At 38.9% G+C, this 20682-nt stretch overlaps 5 protein-coding genes and 2 non-coding genes across 9 annotated transcripts; 3 read left to right on the plus strand and 4 right to left on the minus strand.

Moving 5' to 3' along the window:
* Positions 1 to 1737: 1737 nt before the first annotated feature.
* Positions 1738 to 1810, minus strand: trnak-uuu. The gene has a single exon. It is a non-coding gene; the product is annotated as a tRNA-Lys (tRNA).
* A 2132-nt stretch (positions 1811 to 3942) lies between these two features.
* On the minus strand, positions 3943 to 4015 carry trnak-uuu. The gene has a single exon. It is a non-coding gene; the product is annotated as a tRNA-Lys (tRNA).
* Positions 4016 to 4449: 434 nt separating this feature from the next.
* On the plus strand, positions 4450 to 8442 carry gatc (glutamyl-tRNA amidotransferase subunit C). Its single transcript, XM_042487991.1, has 5 exons — positions 4450 to 4793; positions 4894 to 4944; positions 6148 to 6317; positions 7037 to 7140; positions 7958 to 8442. The coding sequence occupies exons 1-5, from the start codon at positions 4599 to 4601 to the stop codon at positions 8017 to 8019; spliced, it is 582 nt and encodes a 193-aa protein (XP_042343925.1). The 5' UTR covers positions 4450 to 4598; the 3' UTR covers positions 8020 to 8442.
* A 575-nt stretch (positions 8443 to 9017) lies between these two features.
* isg15 (ISG15 ubiquitin like modifier) lies at positions 9018 to 10087 on the plus strand. The gene is made up of 2 exons (XM_042487992.1): positions 9018 to 9128; positions 9227 to 10087. The coding sequence occupies exon 2, from the start codon at positions 9239 to 9241 to the stop codon at positions 9704 to 9706; it is 468 nt and encodes a 155-aa protein (XP_042343926.1). The 5' UTR covers positions 9018 to 9128; positions 9227 to 9238; the 3' UTR covers positions 9707 to 10087.
* A 303-nt stretch (positions 10088 to 10390) lies between these two features.
* On the minus strand, positions 10391 to 13484 carry pxmp2 (peroxisomal membrane protein 2). Its single transcript, XM_042487990.1, has 5 exons — positions 13306 to 13484; positions 12774 to 12896; positions 12460 to 12622; positions 11245 to 11364; positions 10391 to 11156 (listed from the first exon to the last, which is right to left on the minus strand). The coding sequence occupies exons 1-5, from the start codon at positions 13413 to 13415 to the stop codon at positions 11088 to 11090; spliced, it is 585 nt and encodes a 194-aa protein (XP_042343924.1). The 5' UTR covers positions 13416 to 13484; the 3' UTR covers positions 10391 to 11087.
* Positions 13485 to 14852: 1368 nt separating this feature from the next.
* unga (uracil DNA glycosylase a) lies at positions 14853 to 18767 on the minus strand. Of its 2 annotated transcripts, XM_042488173.1 has the most exons (7): positions 18541 to 18767; positions 18008 to 18202; positions 17826 to 17921; positions 16425 to 16522; positions 16236 to 16324; positions 15254 to 15432; positions 14853 to 15175 (listed from the first exon to the last, which is right to left on the minus strand). In XM_042488173.1, the coding sequence occupies exons 1-7, from the start codon at positions 18637 to 18639 to the stop codon at positions 15035 to 15037; spliced, it is 897 nt and encodes a 298-aa protein (XP_042344107.1). In that variant the 5' UTR covers positions 18640 to 18767; the 3' UTR covers positions 14853 to 15034. The 2 variants fall into 2 exon arrangements, with proteins under 2 accessions (XP_042344107.1, XP_042344106.1); XM_042488172.1 differs by lacking the exon at positions 18541 to 18767 and having other exon boundaries at positions 18008 to 18307.
* Positions 18154 to 20667, plus strand: alkbh2 (alkB homolog 2, alpha-ketoglutarate dependent dioxygenase). 2 transcript variants are annotated; one of them, XM_042488175.1, is made up of 4 exons: positions 18154 to 18240; positions 19559 to 19834; positions 19916 to 20114; positions 20196 to 20667. In XM_042488175.1, the coding sequence occupies exons 2-4, from the start codon at positions 19594 to 19596 to the stop codon at positions 20503 to 20505; spliced, it is 750 nt and encodes a 249-aa protein (XP_042344109.1). In that variant the 5' UTR covers positions 18154 to 18240; positions 19559 to 19593; the 3' UTR covers positions 20506 to 20667. The 2 variants fall into 2 exon arrangements, with proteins under 2 accessions (XP_042344109.1, XP_042344108.1); XM_042488174.1 differs by having other exon boundaries at positions 18186 to 18261.
* The last annotated feature ends 15 nt before the right edge of the window (positions 20668 to 20682 follow it).

Raw genomic sequence — 20682 nt, forward strand, 5'->3', positions numbered from 1 at the left:
TAATCCGTGGAGGGTGATGAATTACTTAAGTATCAATATATAAATAACTATATATAAATATTAAAGCGGCTATTTGTCTGCAAAATCTAAGTGAAATTTAAAAAATCAAAGGGCCACACCGAGGCACCATGGGCAAGTGATGTATACAGGCAAAAGAAGTCCAATGTCTATTTAAACTTCTTGTGGTGCTTTTGATTTATTAAGCCCAAAGCAAGCAAGCAAACAAAAGAACAAAGGAATCATGGCTCCTGCTGACTCTCTTATGCTGGTAAAAAAAACCCATTTTGCACACCAAGGTGCACATGCTGGTCCTACCTGCCTACCTGTCTTTATAACCACGGGTGCCCCATATTACTCAATTCACTGAACCCCCCCTCCCCAAAAAAAGTATTTATGTAATGCTGGGAGTAAATATGCTGAACAAAACTACAAAAAAAACTAATTATAAAATAAACAAATAACTGGCAAAAGAAAACTATCAAAACAAACAAAAAGTTAGAACACTAAAACATTACTTATCTTGAGCAAACAAACAACAAAATACTACCAACAAATAGTGCCAACATATACTACATAAATATATGAAATACATTTATTCGCATCCTGTTTAATCACCAACTTTTATATATTTTTCTCTAATTTTTCAGGATTTAGTCTTTGTTAATTAATTCCTTTGTTTATACAAACTTACTTGATAATACTAGACAGTTTGTTCCAACCAAGCAATTTGATTGGCTGAGAGGTATTCCGCGAGTGTTGATTATATACAACGCAACAGCGGTGGGACTTTTAACTCTTCGTGTATCACTCCGCGTCACCGCTGTCTTAATTAGCCCTACATTAACGGTATCTACTGTACGCTACAGAGTAACAAACTGCTCTGAAAGCCGACTTTGAGTCCCTCTGGAGTTGCTCTACATTAGGAAAACAAGTGGTGTGGGAACTTCCAGTCTTTTTGGGGCTCATTGGTGGCAGCGTTGTTTTTCAACAACTTTCAACTTTTTGAGGAATTTTCTGTGGTTGTGTGGAGCCGTTACTCCTGCTGCTGTTTTTAGTTTAGCTGCCTCAGTATAGCTAGCTGGCTAACTACCGCATTGTGCTAGATTAGGAAAATGTGGCGCAGAGACCAGGACCCTTTTAAACCAGGCACCAGGATGTTTGACAGCCCGTCGCTCGGCAGGTACTCCACGGTTGACCTGCCCTCTCCTTTCACTGGAGACTGGAGCCAGAGTTTCCTCAGCTGGTGGCGGCGGAGGATGCAGGTGTGAGCCGGAGAGGTTATTCTTTGTCGCATCGGTAAGTCAAGAGAGACACACAACTAATTTAACTGGAAACACGCAGATAATTGTACATGCTACTGAACAGACCTAACCAGCAGAGAGTAGCTAGCTAGTTTGCAAGAAAAAGTTTTGTGTTGCCAGGTAACAGCTGCCACTTCCAGCAGTTGCGGAACTATTTGCGTCGGCAGGGCCAAAAAAATGAGTTATCTAATTAATGGTGCTTTTGAACCTGTTGTATGAATGTATTACCGCACTCGAGGTCGTGCTGTTTTACTGTACAAAACCACAGCTGCGATTGTCTTGAGTTATCATTACACCTGCGACACAACAGCAAGCCGCGCGAGCAACGCGACATCTGCTGTTTATCGGCGCTCATCGCTGGCACTTGCACTGTGGTCAGCGTCTGCAGTACCTGCAGTACACATCCAGGGAGCAGCAAAGTTTTTAAAACTGCTATCGCCCGAACAGGGACTTGAACCCTGGACCCTCAGATTAAAAGTCTGATGCTCTACCGACTGAGCTATCCGGGCTCACGTGTGTGATCAGAGCGAAGCAACGACTGGAGAGTTCAATTCCCGGATGGGACCTGTCTCTTGTAACTTTTATTACCGGTTGACAGTGTGTCAAATATCACTTAAATCTGACTAAAATTAGGAAAACAATTATTTCGTAGATTAAAAAAAACATTTTCACAGATACATTCTTTCTTTAAATCAGTTGAGGTGATATTTATTGAAAGTACTGCAACAATCTAACTGTCGGAATATACTGCATTCATTTCTTGTAGTAAAAATAGTTTGCGGTTTGTTGATGACTTTTCCGAGATACTTAGGCATGAATCAAAAGTCAAAGAGTGCTGTTATAGAAAAACAGAGATTTACTGCAAGACATAGGATACGTATGAGAAATACACTCACACATCCACCTTACTTCAGTTTTCTCAGACACATAATGTTGCATTTGTGCCTGAAACAAATTGGTTTGGTCCTGGCTGTGAATTCTGGAGAAAGATGTGAATGATTAAATATGATTTGATGGCTGCCATCCAGCTCACAAAGGAGAAGGTCTGTCGATCAAAACATTGTGAGTTTGATCCCCGAGTAAAATATGTCTTTAATACAACCAGCTGTTGAGAAAACATCACTTAATATATAATAAAATGTGATTGTTAATAATGATTAAGTACAATAAAATAGAATTACAAGATAAGGATTATTTTTACTAATTTAAGAAACATCTGTAACATTCACTAAACATGTAACCTTTATGTTTGTAATTTTCAATGTATCAAAGAAAAAACATTTTATAATTCATGTCTTTTACATTTGACATGCAAATATGATGTAATTAGCAATGAATGGGAAAGGTGGAGTATTGACAGTACTGCAACAATGTAATTGTCTTGTTTGAATATATTTGCATGCTTTCACGCAATGTGGTAGTGTTTGTAATCTGTTGATGTCCATTTACGAGAACAAAATCTGATCATTTCATTCTTATCCAAGTTATCTGAGTTTTCATTAAGTCAGAGATTGCTTGAACCTTGCTTCTACAATATATATGGTAGCTAAAAAAACAAAAATACTGTATAGATATACAAAAATAACACACCAATACAAAAATAAATAAAACATCAGCATTTGAGCAGTTTCAAAACATATTAGTATGCTTTCATTATGCATATGTGTGTTAACATTTACGGAGCCGCTAACTTGGCCCAACGCTATTGAAAGATGCCACTGACATCGCTGTAGGCGCCATACAGAAAAAAAAAAAAGATATTATTTGAGGATGGTGTTAAAACCTCAGCCCTCAGATTAAAAATCTGATGCTTTATGAACTGCTGATTTAGGTAACTAATATTAACATAAACAGAAAAAAATATATACAAAACTCAGTTGTTGAAGAGACAGAAACAGTGAGCTTACCAACCTAAAGTGACCTCATACAACACATTTTTATATACTTGCCTTTATGTGATGTTGTCTTTTTATCTATTTTATATTATTTTGTATTTATTTTACCTGATTCAGTTTCCTTTTTGTCATTTGTGGTTTTAGTACTTCAATTGCCGCCTGCCTATTTGTTGTTTGGGTTTTTTATCTTAAAAGGGCATTTTGTGTCCTGTATCTTGCATTATTTGTCCTTGTTTAATTTTGTCTTAACTCTACCTTAGTTTCATACGTCTGGCTTTTGTTTAGTAGGATTCTTTGGCTTTCGATTGTTGTGTATGCTTATATGTATCCCGTTTCTGCATTTGCTTTGTTTGTCAAAGCACTTTGTAAACTTTGTGTACAGGTGCTGTATAGGTACATTTATTAATATTATTAGAAGAGTACCAACAAACTAAAACACAACATGAGATCCCTGTAATATTCGTTTCTTCTCTACAATAATTAAGCTTTAGCTAGATAACTACTTAGCCAGATAACTAAAATAAAAGTCTGAACTCTAACATGTTATCTCAGCTAGTTAGACAACAAACTTTCTGTGCCTCCAGGTGGGTGAGCGACAGTTAACCTAGCAGGCCTGTTAAAGATGGAGAAGTTTAATGCTGTCAATTTTGGAGAAACATCGAAAGAACAAATTTGATGCCAGCCCATAGATAAACGTGATCATCCAGGTTTTATGACTGCTGTGTTTCCAGGCTTGAAAATTGTAACGCCCGAACAGGGACTTGAACCCTGGACCCTCAGATTAAAAGTCTGATGCTCTACCGACTGAGCTATCCGGGCGCTCTGTTGAGCATATGACCATCATACATTATATAGTGACAAGAAAAAATGGTAACGCGATTTTTTTTTCATAGTGATTAGTGCCATAGAAAAATAGAAGAAGTCACTAGTAGCGATGCCTGAGCTAACGTTACATTGTATCGGCTACTACTGCCAAATATGTAACTGCTGTCACGCATTAAGATAACACGCATACCTCAAAGGCAGCATTCAACACAGGAAACGCTGGTTTCGCGATAAAATAACATTTGAAATAAAGTGTAACTCAAATGCTTTAGAACGTTACTCGGTGTTTTTTTCTGAGGAGGGTTAAACGTTGAATGTATCAAACATTGCTTCACATTTATGACGCTACTACTGCATTTCAGCTAAAACGAGTCAGTCGGTTACCCTGCACCGGCGAAACAGGAAGGAAGTGGAAGTGAAGTCTCTCGCTGCCACTTCCTCCTCTAGGCTAGTGACGACAAGGCGTTAGCTTAATCCATGCTAGGATTGACCTTCCTGTTACGTTAGTAAATATTTACAAAATGTGACACAGTTTGTGTACAATTTGGGCAAAGCTGGCGACGTAATTGTCCCGAAAATGTCGAGCCTCGCAGCCAGACGCGCATGTTGTGGCGTGTCGCTGAAAATTACTCGGCCTTCATTTAACCTGTCAAGATACGATGGATGCTCACAAACACACGTGGAGAACTTGCACAGAAGAAGAAACAGATGCCTGCAGAGCTACACAATAACTGTAACTCGTCTTTTAAGCTCTCAACCACACAATTCAAAGGTATGTTAAAGGTCAGTTATTGTTATTTTAATTTAAGTTTCAGTAGCTAAAGCAGAACATTGACTTGTCAGTCTAATACTCAATGTGTCTTTTCTAATAGGTACCACAGGCTGCAACATGGAAACCAGTACCAGAGGACCAACTTCCCCCGGTAATATCCTCATGAGCCATGACTGATAGGACGTTAACATAATACTTTGCTTGGATTGTGTGAAATGGCCTAATGCCTTGACATTCATGTTAGATGTAGTTGAAAGCCTTGTTTTCAACAATAAACAGGTTAGGTACTGCCACTGAAACAGGTTTTGCTCGCTGTAATAATTCCCTTTACTCATAATGAACATTTAGAGATCCCTTCCTACTGCTTTTTCAGTGTAATTGATTCAGCAAGGGAGAAAATCCACAGTTCTTGTGGAAACACACAAATATATTAAGAAGTTTGAGTTGGACAACTCAAGTGGATATCTGCAGAACTTAGTGTGTTTATTTCCGAATTCCCTCCGCTATAAGCAGGAACATCTTACTAAATAGACTGTTCAGTTTTTGTAAGTTTTTTTTGTTTGTTTTGATTTAAAGGAACAATAAGACAAAGTCACACAATACCGTCAACAAAACAAATGGCAGAGCTTACCAGAGGCCAAAGATTATAGTACGTGGCATGAGTCATGACTGTGTTTGCTGATTAGAAGTTTTAAAGGATGTAATGACTTTACTCAATTGTAAGTTAGAGTCAAAGGTCCAGTGTGGTGGTTTTAGGGTTGTCTACAGGAATAAATGGTGGAATGGTTTATAATATTCAGAAATCTATTTTGATAAGTTTATAGTCGCTTGAAAATAAGAATGGCTTTGTTTTCGTAACCTTAGAATGAATCATTTATATCCCTATATAGAGGGGGGTCTTCTCCAAGCCCCCAGGAAGAGCTTTACAACTGGCTAAACACAGACTTACAACTTACAGGTCTGTCACATGATGCCACGAAGCCCAAACAAACTTTTCCTATAGACTCACACGATGAAAAACACATTTGTAAATTAGTGGATACATTTTATAAACATCCTAACCCCTGTAAAATGACTAGTTGCACCCTTGGGATTTGATTCATTCAGTATAATACAATTTAGAAAATCTAGAAAATGAAACCATTTTGTCCCAATAAGATTAATGGAGGGCTAAACCAGAACTGAGCTGATGAGCTGCTGTCAGTCTCTTGTGCACTTACTTTGGGCTTTTGTGCAACGTCACCGCAAGATGCCACTAAATCCTTCACACTGGACCTTTAAAGGCATTCTTAAGTGATGGTGGAAGGAAACTGTCAAACATACATTTTTAACCAACATGCCATTAATGTTACAGCCTACCCAAATCCCTGCTGACCTGGTGGACAAACTGGAGCGACTTGCCCTGGTTGATTTCCGCACTAAACAGGGACTTGACTGTTTGGAGAAAGCTATACGGTTTGCAGACCAACTTCATGTTGTTGACACGTCAGGGGTTGAACCAATGGATTCTGTTCTGGAAGACAGGTATAGTCTATACTATATAGCATTTCACACAAAAAAGCATTAAAAAGTTATAATAGAGTATGTTGTCCAAAATAGCCAAAAAAATGTATAGTTATAGTGTGTAACCTCAATAACATCAAAAAGTCATAGTATGTTGTCCAAAACAGCATCAAAAAAGGTCAAAATATAGTATCACTAAAAACTGTATACAAATATTTATAGTATAGTCTGTCATGCAACATAGCATATAAAAGTCATGATTTAGTATGTCATCTAAAATAACCTTAATAAAGTCCTGTTTTACTGTGTTGTCTAAAGTAGCATTTATAAGGTCCTACTATAGTATGTCATGCAAAATAGCATAAAAACATCATACTATTGTATGATGCAAAAAAAAAAGCAGAAAATGTCATAGTCAAAGTCATACTATAGTATGTTGTTCAAAATAGCATGAAAAGGGTATAGTTTTGTATGCTGTCTAAAATAACCTCTTAAAAAAAGTCAGGTTTGCTTTTATCATTTAAAACAGCACAAGGTTATTTTTTTATTATGTCCTCTGAAGTAGCATGAAAAAGTCATAGTACAGTATGTCATCTACAGTCTGTGGTAGCATAGACTGTCATGGAAAGCATCTTATTTGCATGTGGAGCTTTTCATCACAGTTAGAAAGAATAGTGGAAATGAACTGTAGCACTTTTGTGAAGCCTGTTGTATGAATGAGGTTATGTTTATCCGTTCAGGTCATTACACCTGAGGGACGACGCAGTGATGGAAGGGGACTGTGCTGAAGAACTGCTTCAGCTCTCCAAAAACACAGTTGAAGAATATTTTGTGGCACCACCAGGTAAGAAGAAACCTGAAAGCATTTATTTGGAAACAGCGTTGATTTTTTTTTTTTTATTTAGACAATATATGAATAAAAAATTATTGTCTCTGCCTCACTGGTTGATGGATTACTAGTAACACACTACATACCTTTGCCTGTAGGGCACTACACATGCTCTTCCCTTACATATTCATACTGCTGTCTATATTTGTACTTAAACCTGCACGTCACAAGTAAGTCCTAAAGAAGTCATAACACGCTTCACCAACTGTTTTAAAATTTTCAAAACAGAGTAATAACATGTTAAATTTACAAAAATCATATAATGCTTTTTAAAATATTTATTTGTCAAGACATGTTTGTTGAAAGTTGTTGCATCTATGTAATTTTCTACCCACATGTTTTGCATACTGCAATTTTTCTTGACCTCTGCATAGTTTTGTACTCAAATGAAACAATGCAATAATAAAAAAAAAACCCTGAATCTTATAAAAATCAAGTCTTAAAATTTTAAAGAATCTTATTAAAAAAGATCCTAAAAATAACAGGACAGCTAATCTTAGATGCAATATTCAAAGGAAATAATCTGCCCAATTTTAATCTAATTTGCTCGTTATATACAAATTTCCTGAGGGTACTGTATCTGTCAGTCGGGGTTCGTCAGTTTACTCTGATAGAAAAGGGGTCCCTTAAGGCAAAAGGTTGGGAACTGCTGCTCCATACATAATGCTGCAGTGAGAAAGCTGAATCTAAAATTAAAGATGATGTACTTTTTTCATGCTGTTTGGTCTGTAATTATGAGGATCCTTAACTCTTATTTATTTTCTCACCACAGGAAATATTCCCCTACCAAAGAGGGAGGAGAGGGCCACCATGCTGAAGCACTCAGAGTTCTGATATTTATCCCAAATTTTCCATCTGGGAAGTTGTTTTTTCAAACAAACCAAAAAAAAAGAAAGAAAAGAACTCCATCTAACTGCTAGTCATGCATCCAGTTTTTGTATTTTTCAGTTTCATTTGACACCTGCTGTATAGTTTTCATTCTTTAGTTTCAGTTTCATGTTGTTGAAATTGTGAATGAGCAGTGTGTTGCCAACCTGTATTGCTTCTGGCAGTACATTGTTTTAATGTTATTTGTGTCTTGTTTTTATTCTAGTGTTTTTCAAAAAACAATACGTAATTTTCTCTTTCTGTTTTGTTTCCATAGAAAATGTCTTTTATGAACAGGTGGTTATCATGTCATGTGATGGAATGATTTGCATTCCTAGTTCAAACTAGACTGTCCTGATTTGACCATACATAAGATAATCCAGCCCTCTACAGTGGGAGTCCCCTGTTTGTCTTCAGTTTCCTGTCATTAATTCATACTACCTGCTCTTTCCCCACTTGTATGGCTAAACTTGATTTGAAAGTGGTAAATCTATAAACAACATAAGTATTTCATAGCCGAAAAGGAGTAGTAGGAGGTGAAAACTTATAAAATCCTACCCTTTTAAAAATAAAAAATAAAAAAACGAAACTTGTAGGCTATTAACCATACACACCTCGACCAAAACAAACAAAATTAAGCATTCAAGACAAAATAACACATCAATCTTAATAAAACACACACAAAAAATTATTTTATTGCCTTTCCTTCTCCATTCAACCAAATCAATATACCCTCAATATGTGTTTTAAACATATAAATTCCTCTCAAATCGTGTAAACTTTCTGTCATTTGAAACGACTTTTCTCACGTAAGTCAGCGTTAATGCTGATGAAAACATTGCTGCCCCCATAACACGAGTACAGCAGAGTCATGTTTGGAGAATGAAAACCGAAAGTTATGAGGGCAGAGGAGGGAAAACGAATCTTAGGTGAAGGGGAGGGAGTGTATCAGCTGAGGCAGACTATATAAACTGCGATGAGGCCAAACCACAGTCAGCTGCGGCTGAGCATCGTTTCTGTCCTGACACCGTCTGGAGACTTGAACATTTGGACGAATTTACAAAAGTCATCGTAAGGTAAGCTCTCTTTATTAACCTTTTTTTTTTCTCAGCGTATTTGCGAGGTTTTTCCCTTGAATAAGCCTGTTTTAATGATGTATTAAATAATCTTTCAGGACACTTTGATCATGGATATAACCGTGGTTAAGCTGGACGGGACTTCCCACACACTGAGGGTGCTCCCAGGGGACACAGTGGGCTCTCTGAAACAACGCATCCAGGAGAAATTTGGAGTTCCCTGTGAGAGCCAGAAGCTGATGTTTGTTAACGGGCAAAACATTCATCTCAACAACGACCTGATGCAGGTCAGCTCGTACGGTTTACACAATGGGGCCAGGGTGTCTCTGCTGGTGATCCAGCCGCCGACCATCCAGGTGTTTGTCAGAAACGAGAAGGGGAAGACAAACACCTATGATGTCAAATCCGACGAGACCGTGAACAACTTGAAGAGCAGGGTCCAGAGCAGAGAGGGGGTCCCGGTGAGCCAGCAGAGGCTCATTCACCAGAGCAGAGAGATGCTGGACGGTAAACTCTCGGATTACGGCGTCGTCGCAAACAGCACCATCGACCTGAGCCTCCGCCTGAGAGGAGGCTGAGAACAAACCTGGTTATTAGATCATAAAATATTCTGGAAATCATTGTTGTAATATTTGAAAGTTAATGTTCTCTACACGTTTTGTTTTTTAAATCAGCAAGTTATTGTTACATAGTCTTTAATAGTTTATTTAATATAAATAATGAAACTAAATTATAGCAAATACCACATTCCCTACTTGTGTTTTAATTTTTTTTTTTTTAATGCATTCCTTAATGTGTAATCCTGTCATTTCTTCAAAACCTGTTTCGGGACTGTTATTTATGAGAGGGGAAGGCGTTATCCCAAATGATGAAGGCGCAATTTTCTTGGTACTGGGGAGGAAGTTATGTTTTTTGATTTTTCTCAGGGAAGGGACATCCAGCCTTAAATTGTCATATTTTGTATTTGTTTTAAATATATTTAGAGCCCCAAAACCTGCAAGTGGGGTTTGAAAAGCGGGCTTTCTTGAAAAACTTACAAAATCACATCATTTATCATAGCCACAAACTGTGGAATTTAATTATTTTGGAAGGAGGGTTATGCATTTTCCCCAGTTACTTAGGCTCAAGGAAAAATATCAAGAGCCCTGGGTAGGGTCATGATATAAAAAGAAAAAAATCATATACTTTCCAAGCCTCTACTCTGATAAAGTACAGTCCCTTATTTTATGAAGTTATTATGAGGCTGTCTCTTTTATTTAATCTGGATGAAAATCTTAAAGTCATAAATTACATATTTCTTATTTGTATTGTCACTGGAAAAAATGATGCATTCCTTGATGTGTAATCCTGCCACATCTTAAAAACTTGTTTAATTGTTTTATTTTGGCAGTACAAATATGTTTAACTCACAACATGGCATGTTTTCATTTTATTTCAAAAAATACACAATTGGGAAATGTTAATTTGACACAGTTTTTAAAAGATAATAAAGTTTCAAATGTAATTTTGCATGTCTCCTCACATTTCCTGTCCCACTTCCTCAGCTCCAGATTAGAGCTACACCCTTTGCATTTCACAACAGCTAACCAGAAAGGCACATATAGGCACTGATTCAAAATTTACATTATTCCAATATTTAAAAGATGCTGTCTCGATCATATAATTAAATGTTTACTACTACATATTACAATACTTTGGCAGCATTCTGTAAAAAATACATTTATTATAAACTACATTTATTATGTTCTGTAATTACAGTAATTTATCCAAAATATAGCAGCATGTTATAATGGCTTCAGCTCATTGTAAAGGCTTGTTATGAATTTATCAGAGAAGCCACAGTGTGAGAAGTACTGTCCAGATCAGAAACAGGTCATCAGTAGTGCAGTAAACTGTTAAATGTTAAAGCCACTGTGAAGAAGCAGTTTCCTCCAGATTAGTTTCTCAGTGAGGACGGCTTCATTTCCTCACAGATGCAAGGTAGGCGTACCAAAATAAGGCCACCATGTTGGCAAACAGCACTCGGAACTGAAAGCACAAACACACACAGGAAACATTTAGTGTCAATATGTGACTCGTCAGTCGTTCGATGACAGGATGCCAGTGAGATGCCTACCTGAACAGGCACAAAGTTAATGTTGATGAACTGGAAGGGAGTCCACACTTTCCAGTTCATCTTTAAAGCAGTCCAGTAACTTCCTCTCATCTTATTTTCAAAGTCTCTCCAACCTTTGGCCTGAAAACAGATTGGGACAATTAAATGCTTGTTTATTCATATATAAAAACCTTAATGATGTGTTTAATACTGTAGATATAACATGAAGACAGGGAACTAAATACTGTGGTAAAAATCCAGGTTGAAACATGGATGGCAGTACATCTTATTTAAAGGGGCAGTCCACCAATTTTACACATCACACAAGTCATGAGTCCCCTTTACATGACTTGCTCAAGACAGGATGATTTGTGTTGTTATTGCGCCTCACCTGTGTAAAAGGTATGCCTACAGAATAGGGGGACAGAGTTGTCTCGCCTTTAAGGCAGCAACAGACGTAGTACGGCGCCAAAACGAGGTCTGTATAAAAGTGATGGCCGGCAGGAAGGCAGCATGTGCAAGACAGGTGTGATGTTTTGATGGCGTGTTACGGTGCGACCAATGGCTGGAGTTTTAAAAAGCAGATAACAACAACTGGCAGCTGACTCATAGAGGAGGAACAGCAGCTGAAAATGTCCGCAAATTGGGGAAATAATGAGACTTGGAAGCTCCTCACCTGCTGCGTCGAGGACAACATCAGCTACCAAATAACAGAGGTGGTAAATGACCGTTGCTACCATGTTGCCTTTGTTATTATTGAGAAAGGGTCTCCAACTCATATATGTCACAACAGAGGCAAGCGTTGTTGTGTTAAACATCACGCCTGTAACACCTCTTTTGTTTCCGCAATGGCAGCATGCTGACTTTAATCAAACACTTGATGCTGTAATTTGGTTCTGTGTGAAACTGCAAAGGCGGCATATAAAAGGGACTTTCTAGCGGTCCAAAGTGTGATCTCTGTGTAAAAAGGGCTACGGAAAGTACTATTTCATTTGTAAAATAAGAGGGGCACTAAGTTTGAAAGAAATTGTACTTCTCTGGCCTAAGGGTTTCATGAAACACTCTATCAAGTTGCATTTTGGGAAGCGAAGACAATTTTTGACCAAAAAGACTCTGGATATCTCGGCCTCTGCTGCAGCAATTTTGACCATTCTTTGTAAAATATGTCTCTTGCAAGCCCCCCAATGTTGTGTCAGTGTGAGACGTTCAGGAAGCACAGCGTGGGAGATGACCCACCTCCAGGACGTTCATAACAAAGTAGAAAAGGAGCAGAAAGCCAGGGGCAAAAATAAGGCGATCCAGTAGCAGACGTTTGACTATGCAGAGCGGGTCTGTAGTGGGCATCCACACTTCCATAAGCTGGTAGAAGTAATGGCTCACCGGTCCGGTAATAAACAACCTGAAATAGACAGCAAGGCATTATATTACTAGCAAATCACTGTCTCACAGTGTCGTCTAACTGGAACACACTATTACATTCATTTTCTTGCAGTAGATGAGCCATGAAAAGCACATCAGCCCTCAGTTTTCTTTTCTATATAATGTCTCACCCATAAATGGCATAGCGTGCAGCTCCAGCTGTGTCAATCTCACTGACCGGGGCTCCATTCTTGGCCTTTTTTCTTGCCTCCAAAGTCTGAGACAGAAGATTTCCTAAAGCGGAGAGGATGCCACTAAAAACATCAAGCACAGACAATAAACACAACTCTATCAGTGTGCATTCTCAGATCAAATAAAATCAGTGTGACAGACTTGCTGGGGGAGGTTTTCTGTGCAGATGCTGATTGGCTAAAGCCAGAGCACACACAAAGGGGCAGTTTGTGGTCAGTGCAAACAAAGTGGCCTGAAAAAATACACGTTAATGTCAACAAATCAATTCAGAACTGCTAACATATGGCGATTTGGTTACATTGTAGCAAAAAATAACTTTTAAAAATACGATGATACGACTTTAGTAGTACTCTACTGAAGGAAAACGTCTCATTTTTGACTATCAAGCTGAGAGATACGACAGAAAAGAAGCACCAGGCTGCAGGAAAGTGATAAAGCACTAACAGTCAGTGAATAACCGAAGTTACAGACCTCGTGACAGACTTAGTGAGGATCGGGTATTTCTTCAGAAGAACCAGATACTGCTGTAGTAAGCGGAACTGAACGGACGCATCCCGGATTGGCAGGCTCTCCACAGGCATTGTCAGTAATTCAACTGAGCAATCATCACCGACACACAACTGACAGGGCGAAGCTGAGAAGCAGCCGCCCAGTTCTTCCTGGTTACGTCATTGCGTCACTGGCGAAGCCACGCCTTCAAGTCGACGTCAACACCAATGTAGGGTATCATCTGGAGTTTAGGTTTAACACACAATAAGTTAAACAAACTGTATGTCATACTTTTCCTTGCACAGTGTTGGGGAGTAGCTTGTTACATGTTCTATAAACTGTGTATATATATATAATGTGTGTGTGTGTGTGTGTGTGTGTGTGTGTGTGTAGAATAATGTATGATAAAATACAGGGGTAGGCCACATGCGGCTCTTTAGCCCCTCCCCAGTGGCTCCTGTGTCTCTGACTAAAAATTATATGGAAATGAATGGCGATTACTTTTTAAAAGATTTTCATTCAGTTTTTCAATTGCAAAAATATGTAGCCTGTACACCAAATATGAAAATGTATTAGCATTTCATTAACTAAAATATGCTTCATATTTCTGTGGCCTTGGTGCCTTTTCTGCTTAATTTTGCCAAATTTCAAAAGCGGTGGATGCTCCTGAATCAAAAAAGCTTGACTAGCTATGGATTCCAAATCCAAGATAGAAGTCTCAGAGGAAAATGGAGAAGTTAATAATACATATAGATAATAATAATAATAATAGTGCATGGATAGATCTTTTAATTTTTACCACCAACACTGCAAAGTTAATGTAACAAAAATAATAAATAGTGGTAAAACATATTAATGAATGCTCATATAGACCCATCAATAATATTGATAGGCTAGTTTGACTATGTGTTGTGTTACCTGCGGCTCCAGACAGATTTTTTTTTTTTGCTTGTTTTGGGCCAGAAATGGCTCTTTTGATAGTAAAGGTTGCCCACCCCTGATATAATACAATGCAGAGGTAGATTTGAATGAAAATTAATTTAACTGTATAGCAAAGTTAACTTTTCTTAGCCTTGTGAAGCATACTACAAAGGATATTTGTTTTTTGTTTTGGCTTATCATCTGTGTTATTCTGGCCCCTCCTGGTGGCATAACACAGTGACCTCTAAAAGTATTAAACCTTTCTCAATGGCATACATTTTAGCCCTGTGTTGTAGGAAAAGCACAAGAAAAATGCCAATCTTAATAACATTTAGCCAGCTTTCTCACTAATAGTGCCCTGCTAGCAAACAGAATGCAGCCAATATTAATGCCACACAAGTAAAAATGTCCATCATGAGAAAAGTGTATGTGACACAGTAAGCCATATAAATACTAAGTGGTCATAGCACAAACACATTGTGTCTTTTAGTTCATTTCTAACTCTCCAGCAACTCCTGAGTACATTTGGAAAAAGCCACTTTCTGAAACCACTTTAATAGAACCAACCTTTTAATAAAAAAGTAAAAAAAAGAAAGAATACAAACATATTTACAATGTTGAAACAGGAGTCTGGGAGAAGTCAGAGTATAGCATGAAACACAACAGTTTAAACTGCCAACATGAACTCTTTTATAAAGAAATCTCTAAACAACAGGACAATGTGAAAGCTTATGGGTGGATTTTGGTCTGTAGTTTACCAACATACATGTTCAAAAACATGCACAACAACTTAAAGTGCTTTCCAGTTTATGGGAGTCTTCCCGGATTTCTCCAGCAGCTCGTTAGCCTTTGAGAAATGCTTGCACCCAAAAAATCCTCTATGAGCAGACAAAGGAGAAGGATGCACGGTCTGGAGGACATGGTGGCGTTTCTACAAACACAGAGAACATAATGTTAGACGCATGAACACGATGAAAAGCTTTGGTTTAAAACGACAGTGCACACGCACCCTGTTGATGGAGGCTCCTTTCTTCTGTGCGTATGATCCCCACAGCATGAAGACGAGGCCCTCCAGGTTGTTACTGAGCCACTGCACCACAGCGTCAGTGAACGTCTCCCAGCCTTGGTCTTTGTGGGAGTTGGCCTGGTGTGCTCGGACCGTCAACACAGCGTTGAGCAACAACACACCTGAAGAGCGAGGTCACAGATGGAGAGGACGGCAGGTCAGTTAATCACCAACAGCGCTCTTGTTGTGCAACTACACATAAACATTAGCCCCAGCTGAACCCGGCATCCCAAGACAGTTTCAGATTGTAGACAATGGACCTTTTTTAATTAATTTAATTTCGACTCGTCTTAATATGAAAAGCACAGGTGTTACTAATGATGGCTCTCTTCTATGGGTGTGACAGTGAGCATGCACGCACATACCAGGACCCTACAAATCAAAGCAGCTAAATGGAATTCAACCATCATTAATTTCATTATTTACACCTGTGCTTTTCCTGCTGTGACTTGTTAAAATGTCTCCTGTGAAAAAGGTCCATAACATTTCAATGTGAGCTGCACTCTTTGCACAATGAGTTTCAACTTCTCCCCTCCGGACAGGTTTTTAGACTCAAGGTGTAAAATCCAGTGCTCTAAAAACAGCTTTGTTCCTGCTGCCATCACACTGGTAAGCATTTTGAAGCCTACATTTAGGATTCATTTATTTATAGTTTTTGGATTGTTTGGTTATGTGGTTTATTGTTTTTGTTACAAATTTTACATTTTGATAAGCACTGGGGCACTTTTATCATTTTATCTTGCATCCTCTCGTCATTTTTTATCTTGTATGTTGTCTGTGGTGTCTGAAACTGTCAGTGGATGCCTTGTACTTTTTACTGCAAACCAAATCCACCCACAGGTACAAAAAAAGTCACACGAACCTTAAACAAACTGCTCATAAAAAAAAATAAAATAAAATAACAATAATAAAAATTTTAAAAAACCTTGTCTGGACCATCCTGTTAGATCTCCATGTCCAGGATGCTGAAAGCCTTCAATGTCGGACATCAGTTCTTTGTACATGTTCTCCAAACTGGAAACGTAAAGAATCGGGTGTGATAAATATGTTAAAGGATTGCACAACACTGCGCTGATTTTAAGATAGAAAACTGACTAGTTGAAAAGGTTTTAACCTGGGTGGAGGACGCACTGGTCTTTTGACACTAAAGCACAGTCCATGGGCCTGGTTAGGACCGTGATATGGATCCTGGCCAAGAATCACCACTTTGACCTGGAATTAGAGACACATCTTCAAGTTATGTAACTTCTTTTCTTTTAAACTGTGAATTGTGGTGATAACAAAACAAGTGAAAACAAGTAATATAATATAGAAACAGTCAAGGGAGACAAACTATGACACACAGATGGTGATGAAGATACCAAATAAACAAACAGAAAGTAAGCACAGACAGGGCAAAAACATGCAAGTGTGTGTGTGTGTGTGTGTGCATGCATGCACATGAGTGTGTATCTGTGCGCTCAAGAGAGGGTTTGGGGTGATGAGTCTTTGTTTGGGAGATGAGGATATGTATATATTAAAGTAAGAAAGAAAAGGAAAAAAAATATGTCATGAATCAGTTTTTATGAGATGTTGGTGTGTATGTGAAAAGAATGAGAGGATAAAAGTGTGTGTGTGTGTGTGTGTGTGTGTGTGTGTGTGTGTGTGTGTGTGTGTGTGTGTGTGTGTGTGTGTGTGTGGTGGAGGGTGAAGTTGGGTGCAGCGTACTGCCATGGTCTCAGTAGCATCATATTTGTGTTTCATTAGACGGTTGAATGCGTGAGTTGTAGATGTGATTATAATAATGATAATAACAATAGCAATAGAAGCAACAACAATAATAAATACATAAATCATGGTGTAAGTGTAATGGTGGAAATGTAATGGGTGTCCATTATGGATGAATTTGTGTATGTGTATGTATGTGGCTTGGTTTTAAGTTTACAATTTTGACAATTAATGCCAAACTAAACTTAACATATTTCAGTTTACTCCCATTTTATCCACAAAGCACAGACTCATCTGTGCCACTGACCCTAAATATGTATTATGAGGTTGTTTGTTACCTGCTAGCCACATATTAACTGTGTAAAAAAAGTTTGCAGTCTCACCAACTAACAGGGGCATTTATTGGTCCCATTTGGCACAGAGCATTCCTGTTCCTCTGTTTTCTCTATTCATGTATCATCAGTTTATCTCTCTACTACATTAAAAGCCCAGTTTTATGAAAAGACCACCTTACCAGCAGTGAAATGCTTCTATAATAGAGACACATGCTGCCATGCATTTACATACTAAATTGGCCCAAAAAGATCTAAAATGAACTTTGAAATTTTCTAACTTTATATATTTACATATCATATAGTGTCTGTTTAATTTCATTTTTCTTTATGCCATAAATGACTCTGCAACCTCTATTTTGAATAATTCTGCATAAAAAAGTGTTTGCTTGTTTCTTTCAGTATAAAAGCTTTGTACTTTGTTGTCAAGCACAATGTCACAGGTCAGGGACAGTCCCCAGTGCAGTCAAACTTACATCTCGGATGTCACACATCTGAGTCCAGCTGAAGACTTGCTCCGCAGGAGGGAACACAGTGTGGCGTTTTCTCTCTTCAGCCACATAGTTCATCAACTGTGGCAGAGAAAGTTCAGTTATTGAACACGTTAAAAAAGCAACAGAGACAGAGGCGGGTGCAGTGTGTTGACTTGTCCTCTCACCTGTTTGAAATAGGGCTTTCCAAACTCGGTCGACAGTCCCCGTCTCCAGCTCTCACCAAACCCCGGAGGTGTCTGAGCGGAAGCGAGTCTTTCCAGCGCGGCTCTCTTGTTGCGGGCGATCCGGTCCAGCAGCTCCGGAGACAGAGGAGCTGGAGACGGACTGGACGGATCCACCGACGAGGCCTTCTGCTTCTTCTGCAAAATTTTGATGTATTGAGAAGAAAAGATAGCTGGTAAGAGGCGTGCAGCCGCAGGTAAGCATGGCTTCAGAAATCGTCGACAGCGCAAAACAAACATGCTCGTGCTCTGAGCAGCACTTTTAACAACAAGCAAGAACACAGCAGTGCTTTTGAACGCAGCATGGGGTTACACTGAATTGTCGCGGGAGAGGGACAAATCCATCTGTGTTTGAAATAGTCCTACAAGTACCATGTAAATTAAGTTTTAATTTTAATAACGTAATGTTTTAACAGCGTAAGCTAGACATGTGGCTAATGTTTGCTGACAAACTGAAGTAACGTAGGGACGCTTACCGGGTCTTTGGCATCCTCCTCGGCTTCAGTTATATCCGAAGAAACTCTCTTTTTTGAGACAGGCGAAAAAAATGAATGAATAGTCTTTTGTCCTATCATTTTTCTGAAAAATACCGTGGCGCTAAGCTGCCGTAAACTAATTATCTTCACTTACTAGCTAATGTAAAAGCGCAGCGGCGGTGGGCTCCTCAGAAAACCTGAAGTTTGTGACTGGGATTAAGATGTATTTGGCGCCAACATACAGTGACGACACAGTTATGATAATGAGCTGAGCTTCGTTCAAGACAAACTGTGAATAAGTGTTGTTTAAGGTTTGTGGGAGGTGAAGCACTTAGCACTCATATGAGAGAAATACACGTCTTAACTGTAACTATTGTGTATATATACGATATACTTGTGTATGTATAGATATATATTGTCCTTTTTGTGTGATATGTTATTGTATAAAGGCATAATGTAAGGTCGTTGTTGTCTATACCGTTTCTGTAGAGCTAAAATAAACTGGTTGCTTGAGTGTTTAGGCAATCGACAAAACATAAATTGACAACTATTATGTTAAAAGACAAATCACATGAGTCGGTTTTTGGCTCTGTGTTCATAAAATATGCAGACTTGGTGCACTACTGTGTCTTCAGTGGTTGTAAATTGAATGGGACTGTGCTATAATTGTTAGTTGCAACCCTGTATTTTCTGAAAGGGTCCAGAATTCAACAAAATGTAACAAATTTTAGCACAAATTTGTGAAAATTGAAAAGTGAAAATATACTGAGACGGTTACTAAACCAGTGCAGTACCACCACAGACCCATATGGAATATGTTTGGGTTTTTTTAAACCCATATTTATTAAAATCTCAAAATCAGTATTAAATGTCTTGCGTGTAGGATTTAGGGGCATCTATTGGCAGAAATGGTATATGATATTCATAACTTGTCATGAGTTTATAGTCACCCGGAAATGACTTTTTTTGTGTGTTACCTTAGAATGAGCTGTTAATATCTACATACTAACATATTTAGGCCCCTCAGAGATCAACAGACAACAGGTTACTGTAATGGAAAAGTTTGTGAGAAAATGCACCAACGATGCCAGAAGTCCACAGAAGAAGATCAAACTGGAGAGAGATGAGCGGATGAAGCAGGAGGAGGAGGAGGATGAAGACGAGTTCTCCCATCCTGTTCCCTGGCAGAAAATAGAGTCAGAGGGACTGGACTGTGATTATGCTCTGCTGTTCTCCAAAGAGGAAGCAGACCGCCTTTTTAAACAGCTAGAGGAGGAGGTGGTCTACTCAACAGGTACGACATCCAACCTTTATCTGTAACGCTGTGACTAGGAGGTGCAGTGTTGTTGAATGATTGTTGCTGTTTGTGTTCCAGGAGAAGAAGCACAGGTGCAGATTTTTGGAAAGGTACACAATATACCGAGAAAGCAGGCCACATATGGAGATGCAGGTCTCACCTACACTTACTCTGGAGTGACGCGTTTAGCTTGCCCATGGACTCCAACTTTGGAATATATTCGGGATGCTGTCACAAAAACAACCGGACAAACGTTTAACTTTGTTCTGGTCAACAGGTGAGAAAACACTGAATACAAGTTTTAAAGGTCACAGTTTGGTGTTTGTCTCCCTGCTGAAATCGTTCTTCTCTCCTCCAGGTACAAAGACGGGCAGGATCACATGGGTGAGCATCGGGATGATGAGAAGGAGCTGGATCCCCTCTGTCCCATCGCCTCTGTCTCTCTCGGAGCGCCACGAGACTTTGTCTTCCGGCACAGGGACGCTCGAGGAAAACAGAGCCGCAGACACATTGATCCTGTGAAGCTGGAGCTCGCTCATGGAAGCCTGCTTCTCATGAACTCGCCCACCAACACTTTCTGGTACCACAGCCTCCCTGTTCGGAAGAAGATTTCCCAGCCTCGCATCAACCTCACCTTTAGACGCATCCTACTGGACAGAAAGAAATGACCAAGCATGGATTATCATCGGGGTCAGGGCGTCAGCACAGTTTCAAGGAGGGCACCAAGGTCAGTTTCACCAACCCAGTATCTGACCAAATGTCTCCCCTTTTGTTCCTCAGATGTTGAATATGGACAGAAAAGTTTTTTGCAGAACATATGATGTCACAGTGAAGTTGACATTTGA

Source organism: Plectropomus leopardus, chromosome 6, assembly GCF_008729295.1.
Source record: "Plectropomus leopardus isolate mb chromosome 6, YSFRI_Pleo_2.0, whole genome shotgun sequence".
Classification (NCBI taxonomy): Eukaryota; Metazoa; Chordata; class Actinopteri; order Perciformes; family Serranidae; genus Plectropomus; species Plectropomus leopardus.